Consider the following 19,644-nt stretch of genomic DNA (forward strand, 5'->3'; position numbering starts at 1 on the left):
TTGTTTGTTTCTGTATGTGCTGGCTTGTCATGCAACATACCGCTGTCTCAGCTCAACTCTGAAATCTAAACAAATAATCTGTTTGCAAAGAAACATCTGCTATGATCTAAACTATATTTTATAAACTGGGGACTCAATTGAAATATCACTCGGATGAGAAAAAAAAGCCTTCTTTCAGTGACTCAATTTCTCAAGAGAACTTAGCGCTGAAAAAGAAGCAGTAGAAAAAAAAAATCAGCAAATGCCCAAATACGCCCAGACCTCACTGTTAACCGTCTTGCAGCCTCTCTCTGTCTTTCTCGAGGGACTTGAGGCTTGAATACTGCCCATTTTATTTGTTGGACAACTTGGGAGCTGGGAGCCCGGGGCATTACCATGAGAATGCCGAGTGTTAGCCGTGAGCTGACAAAGCCAGCCCCCCTCCCTCCTCCGGGGCCCCTGCACTGATGGACACTCACTCGTAAACTGAAAGAATGCTTACCATTGTCTGACCCAAAGGGCTCCCCTGCCACCACCACCACCACAGCCGCCTCCCCGCCCTCCGTCCTACCGACCCACCACCCAGTTGCTGCTGCAGCCATCTCCTCTCTCCATCCATCCCTCGCTGCATTTCTCCCTCACTTTCTCTCTTTGAATTTCTCTGTCAGGACACCCCGCCCCCCCCCAGTCCCTCTCTGGGCCCTAAAAGAACTCTATTACTGACCGCCGCTGTCAGTCACAGCGCTCTCTGACAGAACACTGAAAGCCCAACTGTATGTCTCCATCCAGCATGTGTAAAAAGTTACAGACCCCTCCAAAGGCAAGGCAAGTCGGATGGAAGCAATGACAGCAAAGGGAGAGCCAAAACTTTCTATGAAATGTTTTAATATGCAAAACTAAATGTAAGTTTGTTCAAATATTCCAAGACTTACGGTAAATAGGCGGAGCCTCCCTGTAGTTTGGCCCCTTCCCAAAAACAGTCCAATGGGGTGATTATCATACAGGGGAATAGCTTGTCAATCATCTAGGATCAGATAATAGAAAAGAAGGATGATTAAACATCACAATCAAGTACATATGAATGCATAGTGTTAAAACATATGAATTTCTTGGGTACTTACCCTTTCAATCATGACATTTTCTATAATAGGAACTCCTGATTTATAGCATATTTTGTTAAGATCCCATGACCTGAAAGAGAGAAAACCATTTATTTAATTTACAAGTCTGATTTGCATAACACAAGGAAACTTTTTCACATAACATGTCTGTGGTCCACTTACTTTCCAAACAGTGACACCTGGACCTTGCTGGCGGAGAGGGCAGCCTCCATGTGAACCAGCAAAGCCTCCTGGGTAAGAATATTGGTGCCGTCTTCTTTGGGGGTCTGGATAAGCATCTGTGAGGTAAATACTGACTCCTCTCCCTGCTTCTCCTTGGTGTAGCGAAGCTCCGTGCTGACCCGACTACCAGCTGGAAAACAAGGAATAAAGGGAAAATTAATACTACATTCATCAGATATATAGATAGATAGATAGATAGATAGATAGATAGATAGATAGATAGACATTTACTACATTATTTACTGTACGCTTATACAAATGTGCGCCCACACACATTTGGATCCTATAACAAAGTGTGTTGCATGCATATATATGCACACACACAAGAGAACACACACATATATCGACCAACGCCCTTGGCCCTCGCCAGTGTTGGTTTTGAAGGCACTTCACACAAGAGCCAAGAGAAATGAGTAATACAGCTTCTCATTGGCTCCCTCTGCGAAACAGATGTGCCCTGTTCGTTTGGAATACCAGCTTTCTGATGCCCCAGAGCCCTCTGCCACTCTGCTCGGGCAGCAGATATCGATTTAGACTTTTTGAGTACTTGGGAAAAGATCATGATGAGAGGAGAGTTGGTTAAGAGGGAACAGCAAGTGGCCGTTTTAATATGGCCAACAGAGTTGGGATGAAAGACATCAAAGAAATTGGAGATACGAGGTGACACAGGAAGGTAAATAGATTCATAGTGAGAGTTATGTTGGATGTCAGAAGTGGTAATGATGAAAAAAGAGATGGAGGATGAAAAAACAGAAGGAGAGAGAGAGAGAAAAAGAGGGAGATGGCGAGCTATGTTGTGCTGTGCGGTAGACTCCAGCCCCCTAATTACAGGAGGTTGCCCTGAAAAGAGTTTGCCAGCCGGGGGGATCTGTGCCTGTGCCAAGTGGACATGAAACATGCCGCGCTGGATCACAGAGGGCCAGTCTGCCCCTCTTGCTGTCCCACTACATGACAACCCCGGAGAGAGAAAGAGAGGGAGAGAAGGGGGAGGTAGGGGAAGTTTGGAAACAAGGGCTATCTCCTTCTTAATTCTAACTCTTGTCACTCTTTAACTCACTTTACCCTGCGCTGCACTCAATCCTGACGGCGTCTACTCCTCTCATACTCTATACTAATACTGTCTCAAGCTCCTGCCTCTGTCTTCCTCTCCAGCGGTCTCCCCCTTTTGATTCTTTCATTATTTCTCTCCCTCTCTCTCGTTTCCTCACGCTCTCTGCACCTCCCCCAGCCTGTAGCAGGCTCCTATAATTGATGGGGAGAAAAGAAAAAACAAACTATTCAGGCTACGCCGCGAAAGTGTGAGATCAGGTTAGAACTCTTCGCCTTGGAGACGTAGTCAAACATTTCTAGGCTTGGCTTTCAAGGCTTTAATGACTTAGGCAGGGGCTTCAGAATATAAGGTCACCTCGTTTATTTGCATTCATGGGTGTCTGGCTTAGTGCATCCCGAAAAGAAAAACAAAAGTCAAAATGTTCTTGCTTTTCATTCTGAACATCTGATGCTACAAAAATGTTTTTATAACAATTTATTTCCAAGAAGTCACAACGGTAAAGATTAAGATTAATTTCCTCAAAATAACGATTTTTCTTAAGAGCCAGAATCTGGATTTATTTGACTTTTATTAAACAATTATCACACTGTGAAGTATATCTGACTTGGTGTAAAAATGGTGCTTCGAGGTACAGATCTCCACTTCCTTGCCACACAGATTTCCAATCAAAAAAGGGCTACTACAAAATGGAACCCTTTTCGTTCTTAGACCTCTTTGACATCTGTTAAACCTTTTTTGACATTTCGTATGTTAACCTCTGCAGTGTGGGGTTTTGATCCCAACAGGAACTGGGTGGCTCGGAGAGACTCTGGCTCTGTAATTACAGGCCTCCTGAAGTAAATTATAGCTATTTGTGTCTCGTTCCTCCCATCTGGACCACCCAAGCAGCCAGTCCTCTCTCTACTCCCTCTCTCTTTCTCGCCTTCTCTCCTCAACCCCTGGTCCGGCCCCAACCACCCAACTCTGCGCTCTGCAACCACTCTGATCAATTCACCGCTCACTCCTGAAACAACCTTGTCTTTTCTTTTCTTGTCTGTCTTTCTTTCTATCTCCCGGGTTCTCTTCTTCCTTTCCTTCATCTTTCTTTCTACTTATTTCTCATTCTCAGTCTTTTTCAATCCCCCCTACCCTCTCCCTGCACACAGCCTTAAAGAGACAGTTCCTAGAAATGTTCCCACCCTAGGAAGAAAGCCCCTTTGAGTTTGGATACCCAGGGTTTCAACACCCCAAATGCTGGTTATTATAAAACATGATACATTTTGTAAGATTAAATATTAGTCCATGTTTCGCAACATGATCAACAATAAATAAAAAAGAATAACAAAATAATCGCAAATCTTTCTAAATCCAATCCACAGTTTTTTTCCTTGGAAGTTTTTGAGAAACCCGACCACCATCCTACATTTTAGCAAACAACTCGACTTTGCTGGGTGAAACATGTGAATCCATTTACAAGCTTCACCACTAAAAGCCCTTTCACAACAGTTACGACATTGGGAAAGTGAAAAGCAAATGAAAAATGTCACAACAAGCCCTGACATGGCTGCGTTTTAAAAATATAATGTTTGTATTAACACGTGTTTGTGTGTGGTGTATGTATAACTGGTTTGAACACTGTACCCTGTCTCCACCAACCTCCGTCATTTCCTCTCCACCTGACCCCCCCATCACCAAAAGCTGAAATGTGCGGCTTCTCACATCTGGCTTCTAGGACGGAGGAAGGCCATCTTTAAAGTGGTGGGCTTCAAATATATTCTATTCTCTTCTGTCTTCGTGGCTTACAGGCCTAGTCCCAGTTCCAGGCCATGCTAGGTCAGACCAGGCCACCATCAAAGTTCAGTGTGGTAGATTAGCTGGATTAGGGGGCCTCTGAAAGGCCCCACGCTGCTATGGAGGAAGACCCAAGACGAAGAGGGCTGAAAGTGACATGTATGCTTTTACCTTCTATGTAAAGCAATGGAAGTTACCCTTTCCGAAGCTACACAGGAAGGCAACTAAGATGTAATGAGCCACCAATTTAAAGAACCACCTTTAAGAGGTAGCAACAATATAAATACAAATCACTTGGATCTTCTATCCATCATTAACAATTGCTTTACTTCCTTTCTTCACTGTCCTCCAATAGGGGTCCTTTATTTCATTAGATTTTCAGTAAAAGAGCCAAATGATGAATTCATTCTCTTGCCCTGGCATCACAAAACACTATTGGTCCTTTTGTCAGATGTGGACCCACCAGAATCAGGACTGTGCCCCACTCTGGGTCCTCAGCCCGGTCCTGCCCTATGGCATTCCCTAGCCAGGGCACCGCCTAAAGCCAGCAGATGGGCCGTACCCCCATACAAGCCGAAGCTCCAGACTGAATGCAGACTCTTTTGTCCTTCAACCCTTCAATTTCTTTCAGATGTTTCCCAACAAACAGCAGAATAAAATAAAGAGGGAAAGCTTTTTTCACAACAGAACCAAATGGACCAAAACTTTCCCAGCCTGTAAAACAATGCCAGAGTCGGCTGTGGGAGGGTGAGGCTAGGGGCAAGAAAGAGAAGCTGGCACTTTAGTATCTCACCTATAGAAATACAGTGTGTGTGGTTGTTTTTGTCTTCACACGCTGTATCTGTTCATTAATCTTGAAAGACAGTTGTGTCATTTTATGTGGAGAAAATCCTATTTCATGTGCAAACAGTAGAACACAAAATTGATCTCTCAATGTGTTTAAACTCTGAAGCTCCAACCATCATGAAATAAAAAAAAATAGCTTGAGATCACACCTTAAAAACTGTATAAAACAGCGAAAACAACATGAAAAATCAGTTTCACTTACATTCTATTCAGATGTGCCAGTGGTGTTAGCCACACACATACATTTCCACCAGGGTTGGCATTTAGGCACTTTCTATTTCCATATGTATAGGCTTGCCTCTGCTAATTATGCTAATCATGGGCAGAGTTGGCCACTGTGAAAAATAGTCACATTAGACACTCCACTGACCGCTAATACTGCTTAATGTGTGGTTGAAACATACATTCATCCCGGCCTGAAAGGCAGAATTTTTCCACGTTGCTGGTCTCATTCAGACGAGAAATGAATTTATTGAGCCTAAGAACCATTTATTTTTTCCCCCCCAAGTACCAAGAAAATGTTCAGTCTCTCTCCCTCTCTCTCCTTTTACATTTATACTTTCATGGTGTAAAGACAGAGGCAAATGGTGCAAACTCTAAAGGTGACTGGTGCCGCTTTATTTCGTTCAGACCAAAGACAAAGGTTGCTCTGCAGCAAAGGAAGAAAGGGTGCCAAACTATATTGATTGAGTTTTTATTATCCCATTTTCAGTTGCGTTGCAGACTTTCTCAGTAAGCATTTAAGACAGTCCGGTTCCCTTTTTTATATAAGGCTTTGTCAACAAAATAACCAAACAATAGTTGTTTAAGTTATCTCTGTAAACGTGGCCACATCAGTACTTGTGTTAAGATTTCTACTTTAGAAATGCAGGTAGTGAGCAGCCTGTGTTCCCCATTTCATGGAGGCCATGTGTCTGTCATATGTATCTATAGCTGCTCAATGTGTGTTTATTTGTTGGGGGGTGGTCTTGGTCTGAGAGTGTGTGTGTTGGGGGGATGCTGAAAAAGGGGATGGAATGAGGGAGAGTTGGATTGAAGGATGGCGGGAAGGGGGGTGAAATAAACATTTAGAAGTGACCCAGGTTGACTCTGGTCTTGTTTGTTCTCTCTACCAGTGAGGTCCTGGGCCCTGAGCGCTGGGAGTTTATTTATCTAGCTGGGGCACCACCGCGCACTATTCACCTCCAATAATGCCTCATAGAGCTCCCTTTCTCTGTCTGAACTGGGGCGCTGTGTGCGCTCTGATGAATTATAGCATTTACCTGCTGTGCCGCTCTGAGGTTTGTTTAGGGAAACTGCTCCAAACACAGAAATGCCCACGTGTGCATTCGCTCATTTACTCAAACTCAGACGTCTTTTCTCTCATCCAGACTCTTTTTTAATCAATCCAGTTCCTTGGTCTGATTGCTAGCTGGCTAGGCTAGTCTCTATGCATTCATGCTATGGTTTTAACCTCCCCCTTTCCTATCCTCTTTCTACATGGCCTCTTTATGGGACATGTGGTGCGCCTGCTATCCGGATAGGCCCTGTCTCACTGCACTCATATTTGGACAGCTTGAGTCTGTGTACATGTCTGTCATGCCTCACCTAAACTATATGCCAAGAAGGACGAGTTTAGTTAATGTAAGAGTAAACACCACCATTTTTACATGGAGGCCATTTCTTTCCTTTCATTTCCCAAACAAACTTTTCAAATGGGTCTTTGTTAAATGGTGATACTATTTATCCAGACATTTTAGGAAAAATTCAAGCTTAGGCAAGTAACTTCTCCTCATTCAGACACACCCTCTCCCCGTCCTTTATGGTGGAAGAAAGGCATGAAGGAGACACTCTCACACTTGATGTTTGTTCAAGTGAGACAGGCAAAAACACAGGCAAAAAAAAGTGTCAGCTAGCCATAAACCTTCAGCCCTGTTCCTGCCCCAACCCCCCTACAGTCTGCTCTCATCCTTCTCTTCTTCCTGCACCTCTCTTTTTACGATCTCTCGCTTTTCTGCTTGTGAACAATGCAGACGGGCTCACACAAACTTTCACACTTTCAAAGGTGACAGGCTGTTTAAGCAAACACTATAGAGGACAACATGCAAAGCTTCAGCTACTAAGAAATTACACACATTGGGGAATTATAGAAATATAATGTAATGTTTAAATAATTATTTATGTTGCTGAAGGAATATTGTCTATAGATTAGACACCATCCAAAAATATGCTACTCTGGAATACAACATTTATAAACATTGATATACAGGGCCTGTGAGAGTACTTGAAGGAATTTGGATGGATATCTGTCTCAGATTCCCTCGGTTACTGAGCAGTAAGCCAGAAACAGACCTTAATCCCCTGTCAGACTAAACACCCTGATACTGTGTCTTTTATTCTCACCTACACAGGTGTGCGGACTGAAGGCATGATTAACCCTTTTACTCTTTTGTTGTATGTCCCCCGTGCTTTACCGAAGACTATGTGAATCCTTCAGACAAACAGAAATAAAAACATATAAAAGTTCCATACAGTGGAAGTATACTTGCAGGTATACATAGTACAGACACCAACTTTACTGGCTTTCATATTCTGTCTGTATCCATCTACTCTCTCAAGGCTCCACTGCTGTGCTCTGCTTCACAGTGTTTTGGTCCAGTAGGAGGGGAGGAAGCAATTAAAAAAGCCCTGGTGGCCTGACTTCACAGAGCAGGCAGACAGACAGGTAGAAATATAAACAGACATACACAAAGCATTGGCAGACAGACGGGCACGCAGTCAGGAAACTCATGCCGACAGACAGACGGCTAGCCAGGCTGTACACCAAAGGTGGCAAAGATGACAAGTGTGCGTGGGTAGTGCGGGGCCAGCCCACAGTATGAATATATGATGGGAAGCATACGACCCTATCTCTCACACACACACACACACACACACACCCACACACACACACCCACACACACACACACACACACACACACACACACACACACACACACACACACACACACACACACACACACACACACACACACACACACACACACACACACACACACACACACACATACGGTGTCAATTCCCAGATAGTTTATTCTGAACAAATGAGGATTCAAGCGGGAAAGCTTTGTTTAGACTGCAATCTGGGAGAGGTGTCTTATATATCTACTGCAATATAAATTACAAATATTATAAACAAAAAGAGACAATTAAAACGTTAAATCTAAAGTCCCCTTATATAAAACCAGCGTTGTTTATTAGATAGAATGTCATTCCTGCATATTCTGAATTGTGTGTGTGTGTTTTTTTGTTTTTGTGTGTGTGAGAGAAAGAAAATGAGAGAGAGAAAGAGATAGAGAGAAAGAGAGAGAGAGAGAGAGACCTAACCTCTCCTTGTTACCGAACCACTTTACTCTCCATTGAGGCCCTAGCAGCTTTGTCAATGGGCTATTGGTGGAAACAAGGCAGGCAGAAACTTTAGAAACATGGCCACGGCCTCTTAAAGGCACAGCATTCCCTTTCAGACCCCCCTGTTCAACTCTCTCAATCCCACAGCAAAACAACTGGCACACAAATATCTAAACATCTCCTTTACGAGATGGATCTGCCAATTAGCTCAAGAGGTAATCCTGAAGCTTTACACTAACCAGAATGAAACCAAAGAAAAAAGAGACTGTTGAATATAAAACTCTTGTTGCCTTCTTTGGTTGCAAATTCAGGCTTTTGCAATGTCCAGCTAATGGTTTTTGGAACTACAGTACATTAACAAATATTGTTTCTTTAAATTGTGCCTGCTACATGAACTTATTTAAATGCCTGTGCAAGTGAAGTGAACACAGCCTCCAAACACTCCTCCTAACACTAGCAGCGTGTGATTTCTCAAACACCTCCACACAGCTCCTGTGGGAGCCACTTGTCCCCGTCCTCTGGTGACATGGTGGGCTTAAAAAACCCCATAGAGTCTGTTTATATTCACCAACTGCTGTAGCGCTTTTAGAGTGTGCAAAACAGGTGGGTAAACTTCAGCTGCATTCACTTATATTTTTTCTTCTTGTGAGGAGGAGGAGAGGAAAAGGAGGGAGGGGGTTTTGGGGAGGTGGTGCCTGCTTGCCTCTTGTTGAATGGAATCCAAGAATAGTTAGGGACCACACAGGGAGCTGAGGGGGGGAGGGGTCAGAGCCCTCAAAGATGGCTAACCATTCACACAGTCCATCTGCTGCGGGGATCAGCCCCGGCACTGAAAGCCTGGGGGTTTAAAAGGAATTTGGCCGGTGTGAAAAACCAAATAAAGCTGCCTCTACTGCTGAAAATGTACAGAAAACCTAAATATAAAATGCACGGAGAGAGCGGAAAAGAGAACGGTATCACATCTAAAAGTTTGTGAGTCAGCGTTGACTCACAACAACATTAATGCTTATGGGACAGGCGACAGATAGTCAGTCTGTACACGAGAAGAGGTGGAGAGTGTTGTGGTGTTTCTCAGGTTAACTGTGACTTATTAAGACATGAACAGACATGAGCGACGCACACTGAGCTTGTAGAATACAATAAACAGTATATTCCCATCCACAACACACACAAACAACTACACCAAAGGAACTTAATACTTTATCCAATACCTCAAATCCTTATATATTTATAACATTCAATACAGTGATGATAATGTGGATCATATTAATTTCACCTACACAAACGTAAACACAACTTGAAACCAGCTGCCACAAATCATATCCTTGCTGCTGCTTCAGTCAGTCTATCTGTCACTGAACATATAGTGCCCTCCCATGGCACTGAGATGACACTAACAAGGCCACACAGCATTTTCCCACCAGCCACTTTTGACATTAAAAGTCGAGATAAACAAAAAGGAAAAAAACAAGCTCATAAACATTTTCAAACTTCTTCAATCTGACTATTTTGCAACAAAAAGGCAGAGCGTCCGTCCATCCATGAATCCAAAACTGAATCCACACATTTATGCCACCTGACGGATGTGTGTGAGAAACCGTTACAACATCTTTACATTGCTGAAGTGAACAGAAATATCTCAAGCTTACCTTCGACCCATAGCTGTTCGATGTCCGTTTCGATGGCTGCGACTCGAAGTCCCACAGACAGAGCTCCGAATACTAAGAGTCCAATAAAGAGGACCTTCCCACAGTGCCTCTGGATGTGGCAGCCCAGAGAGAACAGGAGGGCCTGGAACCTCGCCCGGATCCAGAGAGGAGCTTTCTGACCTACCGCCTTCCCCTGGATCAGAAGCGGGAGGGAGGGCGAGAAAAGGACATAATTAGTATCACTATGTTACCACAGATACATAAAATAGCATTGCACTACTGTCTGCAAAGGCTTTCATGCAGATTGATCTCTATCTGTGTCTCAAATGTAAATTCTGAGACATCTGATTAAGATATAAAAGAGTTTTCTGTGTGTGAGGTTTAAAGTAAAGCTTGGTATAACATAAGGACATTTTAAGGTGCCAACCACAGATGTAAGGCCAGTGCTGTCCTAACACAAGTTTGTGCTCTTATATTCCTGATAAAACTGTGTGTATCGCCTGAACTCAGTCCAGGTCCTGACAGGTTGTCCCCTCACACCTCTCATATAAGACTGTTTAATCTTCAGAGTTGTGGCAAAAGCAGTTTAAATGTACAGAGAAACAGCAATGAAAAGGAGCTTAAAAACACAATTTTCATCCATGCAGATCAAACCCAAAACATAATGGAAACAATAATGAAAATGATGATTATATTTGCAGTTTACACTTTATCAAAGTAATCTAAAGGTTTAAATAGACACCTTATATGAATCAACATGTGTGGCAAATGTAAGATTGGTAGTTTATGGAAGAATTGGGTAAGTGAAAGCCTTTTTCAATCACATTTGCATGAGTATAAACTGAAGCTAATGAAGTGGTTATAAATAAAGTTTCCGGTGAAATCCATCCTCCTGCAGTGATCTACATTATACCGGGTTTTCCTCTAATTTGTAATAGATCTGTTAAAATATTGACTTTAGGGCGAACCATTCAGTCCCTGTGCTACAAATGTCAGTGCTGCAGAAGACATTGCACTGGTGTTGTGGTTTCTCTCAGCAGTGCTGAAACACGTCCAAGCATCCGGGCGGTCCAAAGATGCTTTGTCAGATCAAACTCAATCAGTGAATTCCTTTACAGGACCCACCACATTTCCAAACAGACCCCGGGCCAGTGCGCTCTCCGCTGCCTGCACAAAGCCAAACACACGCACAACACGGCTGGGATATGGGAACAAACCCTCACTCACTCCCTCCCGGTGGCTTTAACAACAACACTGAATGAGAGTCTGCTGTCCATTCAAAAACACAGCAAAGTTAACATGCTGCCAAATATGAAACTCCTGTTAAGTTGTTATCACTTTATTCCAGGAGGGTCCTCAATATGTCATGCCAACTCCACTTCTAACAGGGTTTGGCCCAGTAAACATAAAGGATAGAATAATATGCTTTATTTATCACCCCTCATTACAATTTCTTTAAATGTTTCGTTAAGTTATAACAGTTATAGTGAGATACTGCTGTTTCGCTGTTGGCTCCCTCGGGTGCTCCGGTGGTCCCCAGTTTGGGAGCTCCAGCTACACTCCCATATGTGCCCTCAACTCTCCATTAGATTACGGCTAAATCGAAAGCTGACTTAAAGACTTTTCATTCATATTTGCGGAGTGAATGAAGGCTGACTGCATAGTAAATCCACACCAAACTGCGAGCATTGTATCACCTTTGAGATCTGTTTAAGTGCAAAAGCAGCGTGGCAGTAGCTGGGTCTCCGGAGTACGTCTGGGTTTGTAGGCTGCTGGGAGCGCGTATAACTCGGGGGTAAATCTCCATAGACGCCGGCCCCTGGGACCCCGCGATCCGAGGCCATAGTCCAAAGAGGGTGAATTAAACGGGGCGCAGAGCGAAGCGACAGAGAATCGGTGCGAGTTCAGAAAAAGCGACAATAATCCAACATAGAAGAGGAGCGCATCCAGCACTGCCGGCGACAAGTTAGAGGAACGTTTTCTAATCTTCCTTGGAGCCAAACAAGTCTCGAAACTCCATCCCAACATTATGCGCCGAAATCCGTATAGATCCTTCAGTCTTCATTCGTCCCGATAGGTTGTGAGAAGACGTCTCAGAGAGGAGTAGTAGTAGCCAGTTGTAGTAGTAGTAGTAGTAGCCTGTGTCTGAGACGCCCGTGTCAAGTCTAACTCCGATCCCGTAGCGGTAACATTTGGAGAAGTTCGCCTCTCGGCAAATCCTGAAAAGGGAGGTTTGATGGAAAAGTGCTCCGGCTCCCATTGGCCAAGGAAGAGGCAAATTACTTTGCAAACATCGCCTATTATTAGCTGCTAAGCAACAGCTCACCAAAGTGGAGAGAGAGGGGGACCACCCAGGCTGCTGCTGCCTGGGCTGGAGGGAGGGGAGGAGGAGGAGGAGGACGGGGGAGGAGGAGGGGGAGGGAGAGAGGAACTCTTTCAATAAACTCTGCACATCCGCGCACACACACACACACACACACACACACACACACACACACACACACACACACACACACACACACACACACACACACACACACACACACGTGCGCGCGCACTCACGCACACAGCTTGCTGCCTGCCCGCCTCACTTGCTCTGTGAACATTATTTCCCAGTGACTGGACCCTCCAGTTAGCAAAGGAGAAATCGCACATGCCATCTATTGATATCACAGCCACATGCACGCACGCACACATATGTTCAGTTTCATCAGTAAAGGGCAATCAGTAAAAAAAAAAAAAAGGGTACTTCAGCAGCTTTTTAGAAAAGCATGTAAACATGTCATTACTTTTTTTTGTATGGGAGAATAACAGATCTGTCAACACTTTGCATATCACTTCAGGTCATCTCGTGTGTGTGCAATTGCGATTTTTTGAAGTCTCACATCTGTCATAGAACACCCCCGAAAATACATTTTAGAAAATACTTTTTTTTTACCCTCTCATGCTACCAGTGCAGTTTGTTATAGGCAGCTGTGAGAAGAAGTGTGTGAGTAGGGTTTTGGCGCTAACAGCTGTAACCTCAACTCTTGTGGCCAAAAGCTTCTAAAAGTAGGTTGATAGGCCTTCTTACACCCTAGAAAATATAACCTCTCATCCCTGTAAAGTTACCCTTTAAAGCTTGCAGGAATTGCTCCACACATGCCTCCTTTTAATCGACACCTTGGAGCTGCCTGCTTCAGAGTGACACCCTTATCTCTGTGGAGACTTTTGGAACGTTTCCATGTCACGTCATGCATGGTTTCAAGAGTTCAGAGAGCAGTTCACCTAAGAACAACATGAACAATTGAAAGAAAAAGAAAGAAAGAAAGAAGGAAAGAAAGAAAGGGGGTTCTTAGACAGTTTATTTTTCTAATCTCTCTCAAAAAAATAAGTTATGAGTGTCTTGGTGGTTTTCTAATGAAAGCCCCCATTGGCCCCACTCATGGCAGTATGGGGGTGAAGAAGAAACACTTTGCCAGATTACACACATCATTGTCTGCCAAAACTCAATCCTGTGCTGATGCGGCGAACATTTCTCAGGTACTAACTGGTGCTAATTTGAGGCCCTTTGGACGACTGTAAAACCATTTGAAGCTGAAGTAAAGCCATTTGAATGCAGGTGTCGGTGCAATAAGCTCTCTCTGTTTGTGCACGTTCAACTGATGTAACAGCCATTCCACCCAACATCATTGATGAGACAAAGGACATTATTGTGGATGTGCAGTAATGTTGCTGACAATGCGCTGGGGGTCTCCATCATGGGAAATACAGCATATTGTTTTATAATGCAAAGAAGAAAGTAATGAGATTATATTTATATGTATGTAAGCAATCACAGATCAAGTCTACCTTCCCTGACGTTGTTTTCACACTCAGATGAATTGAAATGATTTCGTGATCACAGTTGCAACTAATGGTTATTTTCATTAATAATAATAATAATTCTTTGCTCTATAAAATGTCTGAACAGAGAGTTTATCACAAGCGCAATGTGACTTTCCAGCATGCTCAAGTCTGAAGACAACGATAAAAAAAGAAAATCAAAGAAGCTCCAAAAATTTAAAAACAGTAAATATTAAGGTATACTTTACTATGGCCACTTTCACATATTTCCATATTGAAATTAGTCTCTAATGCCCAATATTAAGTATAAACAACTACCATGCATGCACTATCACATGGAAGGAGAAACACTTCATTTTAAAAATATCTGTCAGGATAAAAACTGAATGACTGCATGTACAAAAGATGCATTTAGTCCTTTTTGGAAACTGTTAAACAGTGTTCAACTTGATATGCATTTTGTTTCCAGCTACAACAGAGCAGGTCATTACATCAAAATGTATCTGTGATTGAAATAACATACCATTTTTAAGTTGTACTTGGTTTATGCTACTTTGTTTATGCATTTATCTGACAGTTGTATATACTTTGCATGTTAGGATTTAATTTCATATAAAAAAACGTAATAGAATACACTGATTTAACTACTTATAGTATATATAATGAGATTTACCTCAACTTATTAAAACAATAAAATGTTTCTATTTACACATGGATGCATCATTTTTAACAATCTGATTATAATATTTTAGGGGTTAAGCACTTTTACTTTTGATAATTTAGGCATATTTGTTGATAGTTCTGAATTATTACTTATGTAGGAAAATGATTAATTTCTATAGTTGTATTGTTAATGTTGTATAAGAGAGAGATCCGAAGAACTTCTTGGATGACAGTCTTTATCATACAAATCATATAAAGCACATCTCTGACATATTGTTAATGTTTCCTAAAAATCAGGGTTCACAGTAATGACAACACATCACCGGTCAGTCCACCACTGGAGGCTAAATAATCAAAACGTTCACGGAGGCTGGGATAATAAATACATTAAAAGGCTCAAATATCTGTGTAACGCTCTTTTATCGCTTTTGATAAGTCTTTGTGTCTTTGTGTCAGAGCTTTATCTTCATTGTTGTTTCTAGCGCTAAGTAAGTAAACGTGGCTGAAAATGAGCAATATTATATATTTTAACACTGGTTACAAAAAATAAACAGAGTTGCAGTTTTTAAGCCTCAAATGTCTAAGAACATTTTTGAGTTTATCTTTTTAATGATGTTTCTTTGCAACCAGTGCCTTATTTGAGCAACAGATATGAAAGGGGGAGACAGGGGGATGACACGCAGAACATGGACCCGGGGCGGTTTTGAACCCACGTCCTCTGCTTGTGGACCAAGGACATGGGCTGTCAGCTCCACCAACTGAGCTATACGACAGCCAAAAGTGGAGCTGTTCTCTCGTGGTATATCCTCATAAATCATGATATAAACACTGACTTTCTATTATAGACCTTCAGTATAGGATCACAGGAACTGTTGCTAACTTCTCCTTCACACCACACAACAGCATTAACCTCCTCCTCCATCTGTTCAAACGTACACCACCAAATGTTCTTATAACCCGCTCCTGATTCTAGAGCGCACTGACCGGCCTGGGTTTATGCCTTGCTGGACCTGGGTACAGTCTGCCTGGACTGGGTTGGGTCGGGTTGAGTGGTAGAGGGAAACAGGCAGCTGGAAATGGGAGCTAATGTGGAATGTGAGGAATTGGGTTGTGTAGTAGGGGGCCCCTTCAAGCCTAACAAACTCAGGGAGGTCCGAGGCCTGGTCTGGAGGCCTTGGATAAATAAACCATCTGAGATGACCATGCGCGGTGCAGATATCTGCCATCACACCGCCCCAGTCTCCAAACACAAACCGCCCAAGCTCTTTCTCTCTCCTTCTTTCCCTGTGTCCTACTTTGTCCCTCTCCTTCCATCCCTCCCTCTTTCCTATCTCCTACATTTGTCCTTTTTACATTTCAAATTGTTCTTTTTAACACCTTCATCTCTTGGTTTTGTCTGCTTCTCTACTCCTGCTCTTCCTTATCCCTCCCCCATATCTCCATTCCTGCGTTTCATGTCTCCCCAGTGACTCCATCCATCCATCCGTTCATCCATGCATGCATGGCTGGCTGTCCGTCCGGGGTTCTGTATGTGCTATAGGCAGCGCTACGGAACCGCTCTGGCACTCAGCAGCCGAGACGGCCAGGGTTCAGGCCCAGAAAGTGTTTATTTATCGAAGAGGGAGGCAGTGAGACTGCTCACGACTGCATTTCTTCTTTTCTCTCAAAAGGAGTAAGTAAAGATGGCCGGGAAAGTGGACAAAAAGGGTGTTAAAATAATGAATAATGTTTTAGCAACAGTGATGGTCATTGTAAATTAGGACACATATTCATAGTGATGTGAAAATGGAACCACAAAAATATTGCAGGATATACCATTACAAACCCAAGTGCTGTGTATCTGGGGAACATTTAGGAAGTTACACAAAGAAGGGGCATTCCCAAAAAAGGAAATATTTCTGAGAGAAATTGGAAACAAGATTACAAATTTCACTAACTCAATTTCTGGAAGTGAGAATGTGTATTATAAATGCCAAAGCATGACTTTTTGTTGTTCTTTTACATATTTTGATTCTCACATGTACCTGTCTCCAACAAAAAAAAGGTAAAACCAAATGTGTACAGTACATGTTAGCGCAACACTATATCAGCAGAGGTTATCGTTAAAGCCCTCTGTTTTTCCCTTTAAATGTTGTGTCTTGTTGAGCAGTGTAAATATGGCATTAGCTTGTCCTCCTATATCAGTTACTCGACAGATATTACCTGGCCCCACAGCTGGTGCACGTATTCACTGAAAGATATCGAGATAACAAAGACAACAATAAATATATTTGAAGAGCCTTTCTAATCTATGTTTAGGATTGTCGAAATGCATTCCAACATGTAAATACAAATAAAACCTAAAGCTTAGATGATGTGTCTCAAAAAAACAAGACATAAATGCATGAGGGAATATATCTGAACACAGCTTTGAATCTTTAAATCCTAAAACTAAAATGTGTAAACAAATAATTTGTTATGCAGGTCTGGCATAAAGATAAAGAAGTAATCTGAAGGCGATTGAGGTGGTATGATGATAAAAAAATGTCTACCCTGTCATTAAACCCTGTGTATACTTATCTATGTGTGAGGGCAACTTACAATAATTTCATTATACAAACCACTCTAAAGCATAAAACTAAAGAGCAGCCAATCTAGACAGAGAGACTGAGACTGAAGTATAACAAAAAAGGGAACAAATCATAAACACATTTCAGGTCAAGTCCTATCCAAATGAACAAATCATTTTCATGATAACCAAACAGAATATTTGGCTAAGGGCCGGCAGACTCGACAAATAAAGCTGTTTGAAAAACACACAGAGTTGCATGATTTAATCATGGGAATAAATATACACCAAAATTAACCAAAACCTTTGAACTTTTCAGTCACAAAACAGACTCATTTGGAGCGTTTGATTTAGAGCTCACTGAGTAATTTCACATACTGATGGGGAAAACCCTTAAGATATGTTTCATCTTTACGGGTTTATAATTACACGTTACTCAGATATCATTAAAATGTTGCCCGGTAGCAGAGAGACGCGTTCTGCGTTGAGCACCTCTGTCAGTCTCACAGCAGTCAGAGCTGCCACCCACAGTCTCACACAAGATTAATTATGATAATGCATTTCTTTACCCCTTTGTCATCGTAATGAATGGTTGCCTTTCTGGGGGAAAACACACAAAACACAGAGAGAGACAGAGAAAACACACTTTTCTTTAAGTCTTTGTTTGTGCGGTTGTAACAGAGGTATTGTCAAACACAGCTAGCAGGTGGTAATGCAAACTCAGACCTGTAGATTTAAAAGAAAGCACGGAACCTCAAAACTGCGTGTGTCTGCATATATAAATATATGTGAGCAAACATAGCTGCATGGTATGGCTTTTCAAAAAAACTCAGCAACATTGTGATCAGTTTTAAACAATGAGCAAAGCTCCAATCCAAACGCTTTGAGGAAACATACAGCTGTCTTTGTACGCACAGAAATTATATTAAGATACATTTTTGAAGAATTGTCGTAGGAAAATACAGAATTTCACCAAACAGGAACACTTTTCTAATTTATAATACAACATCTCCAAAGGCTTACAATTCAGTAATTACTCAATTGTAAACATTCCCTGTATCTTTTAAGCTCATTACTAGTGGACCTGCTGTGAAATTGAAGTGTCATCCAACAAATTGAACAGATTAAACTGATTTATAGGGGGATTGATTGTAGTAAAATAGTTGATGAAAAAAATAATTCACTTATTTTTTGTGATTTGGAAAAGCCAATCGGTTTGCAGTTCCGCTGTGGATGTTATAAACATTTTAACTAATACAATTAGAGACAAAAGGTCACCCGAGGGTGTAAAGCAGGTCAGTGTTTCGCGTCTTCCTGTGATTTAACTGCAAAAGCAATTTAAGGCGTGATCCCAATCAACCACCCAGTCAATGTTTAGTTAATTAGCTGCGGGCCTCCACAGTGACAGACAAGGATATTTGGCTTAGTGTGTGTGTGTGTGTGTGTGTGTGTGTGTGTGTGTGTGTGTGTGTGTGTGTGTGTGTGTGTGTGTGTGTGTGTGTGTGTGTGTGTGTGTGTGTGTGTGTAAGGCATGTCACCAAGGTTGTTATCCCATACATGGGATCTGTGTCTCCGAACATACTCTTTGTTGGCTAAGCAACATAAGCACACTGTTGTATCTCTAAAGCTTGTAAAAAGAGTGTGTGTGTGTGTGTGTGTGTGTGTGTGTGTGTGTGTGTGTGTGTGTGTGTGTATTCAGATGTTTAAGTTAGAGATGGGTGGTGTCCATATATGTGTGTGTGTTTGGTGGGAGGTGGAGGGGGCAGCATCTTGAAAGGTAATGTGTAGGAAAAAAAAGGGAGGGAGGAAATTCATTTGTGGCCGGAGAACACAGAAGACAAATTGAGGAAGTGTTGTGCTAATGTGTAGGGGTCAGCAGCAAACACACACAGGTTTCTGACTGACTTCCACTTGGGTGGCCTGCTCTCTCTCTCTCTCTCCCTCTCTCTCTGTTGCTCACCCACGATCAGCCCTCAAGCCATGAAGCCACCCAGCTACTCAGCCAACCCCCCAACCCGAGCTCACACTCCACCCCACCTCTCTGTGCATCTGGGTATGACTATGTAGCACACATTTGTCTCCGCTGTGCATCCTATCCATCGATCTGGGGAAACCGTTCTTTATTTTCTATGTCCCGCTCTCTTACGGTACAGCAGAAGCAAAACCAAGATATCTGTGTTCACAGAGGATGTCTCAGAAACAAGAATTTATGAAGGCCTTCAACCATTTCAGCTCTTAACACACATTTTCCCCATTTCCCTTTTATCCCTACAGTTCACAAGCCAATTCTTCAGTATGCGGAATGGCAGTGTCATACATAAATGCACAATTTCCTCAAATTCCAACATGACATATTTGGTATATTTGTACATTTGAGATTATAATCTAAAATAAACATAGTTCAGTTGGAGCCATGTTTGGCTGTGAAAAATGAGTTTTTAATGACTGACCCACCAATGGGTTACTGTTTATCCGTTAATGTTGCTGGCTTTAATTGAATGGAAACAGTTAAACACACCAAACAATTTGGCTGAACATGTTCTGTACCTAAATTATATTGTTTCTTTGTCCACTTTGTGTTAC

General features: G+C 42.3%; 1 protein-coding gene across 1 annotated transcript in view; it reads right to left on the minus strand.

Annotated features, from left to right (window-relative positions):
- The window catches only part of ptch2 (patched 2), a 29,103-nt gene extending 16,871 nt beyond the window's left edge, over nt 1–12,232 (minus strand). Inside the window, exons 1-5 of the mRNA XM_034105446.2 lie at nt 11,723–12,232; nt 10,026–10,218; nt 1,263–1,452; nt 1,101–1,170; nt 912–1,003 (exon numbers count right to left, since the gene is read on the minus strand). Coding sequence (XP_033961337.1) covers nt 912–1,003; nt 1,101–1,170; nt 1,263–1,452; nt 10,026–10,218; nt 11,723–11,869 — 692 coding nt within the window. The 5' untranslated portion in view covers nt 11,870–12,232. The remainder of the gene's footprint in view (nt 1–911; nt 1,004–1,100; nt 1,171–1,262; nt 1,453–10,025; nt 10,219–11,722) is intronic.
- Between the last annotated feature and the right edge of the window lie 7,412 nt (nt 12,233–19,644).

The sequence above is a fragment of the Pseudochaenichthys georgianus genome, chromosome 17, assembly GCF_902827115.2.
Source record: "Pseudochaenichthys georgianus chromosome 17, fPseGeo1.2, whole genome shotgun sequence".
In the NCBI taxonomy this organism is placed as follows: Eukaryota; Metazoa; Chordata; class Actinopteri; order Perciformes; family Channichthyidae; genus Pseudochaenichthys; species Pseudochaenichthys georgianus.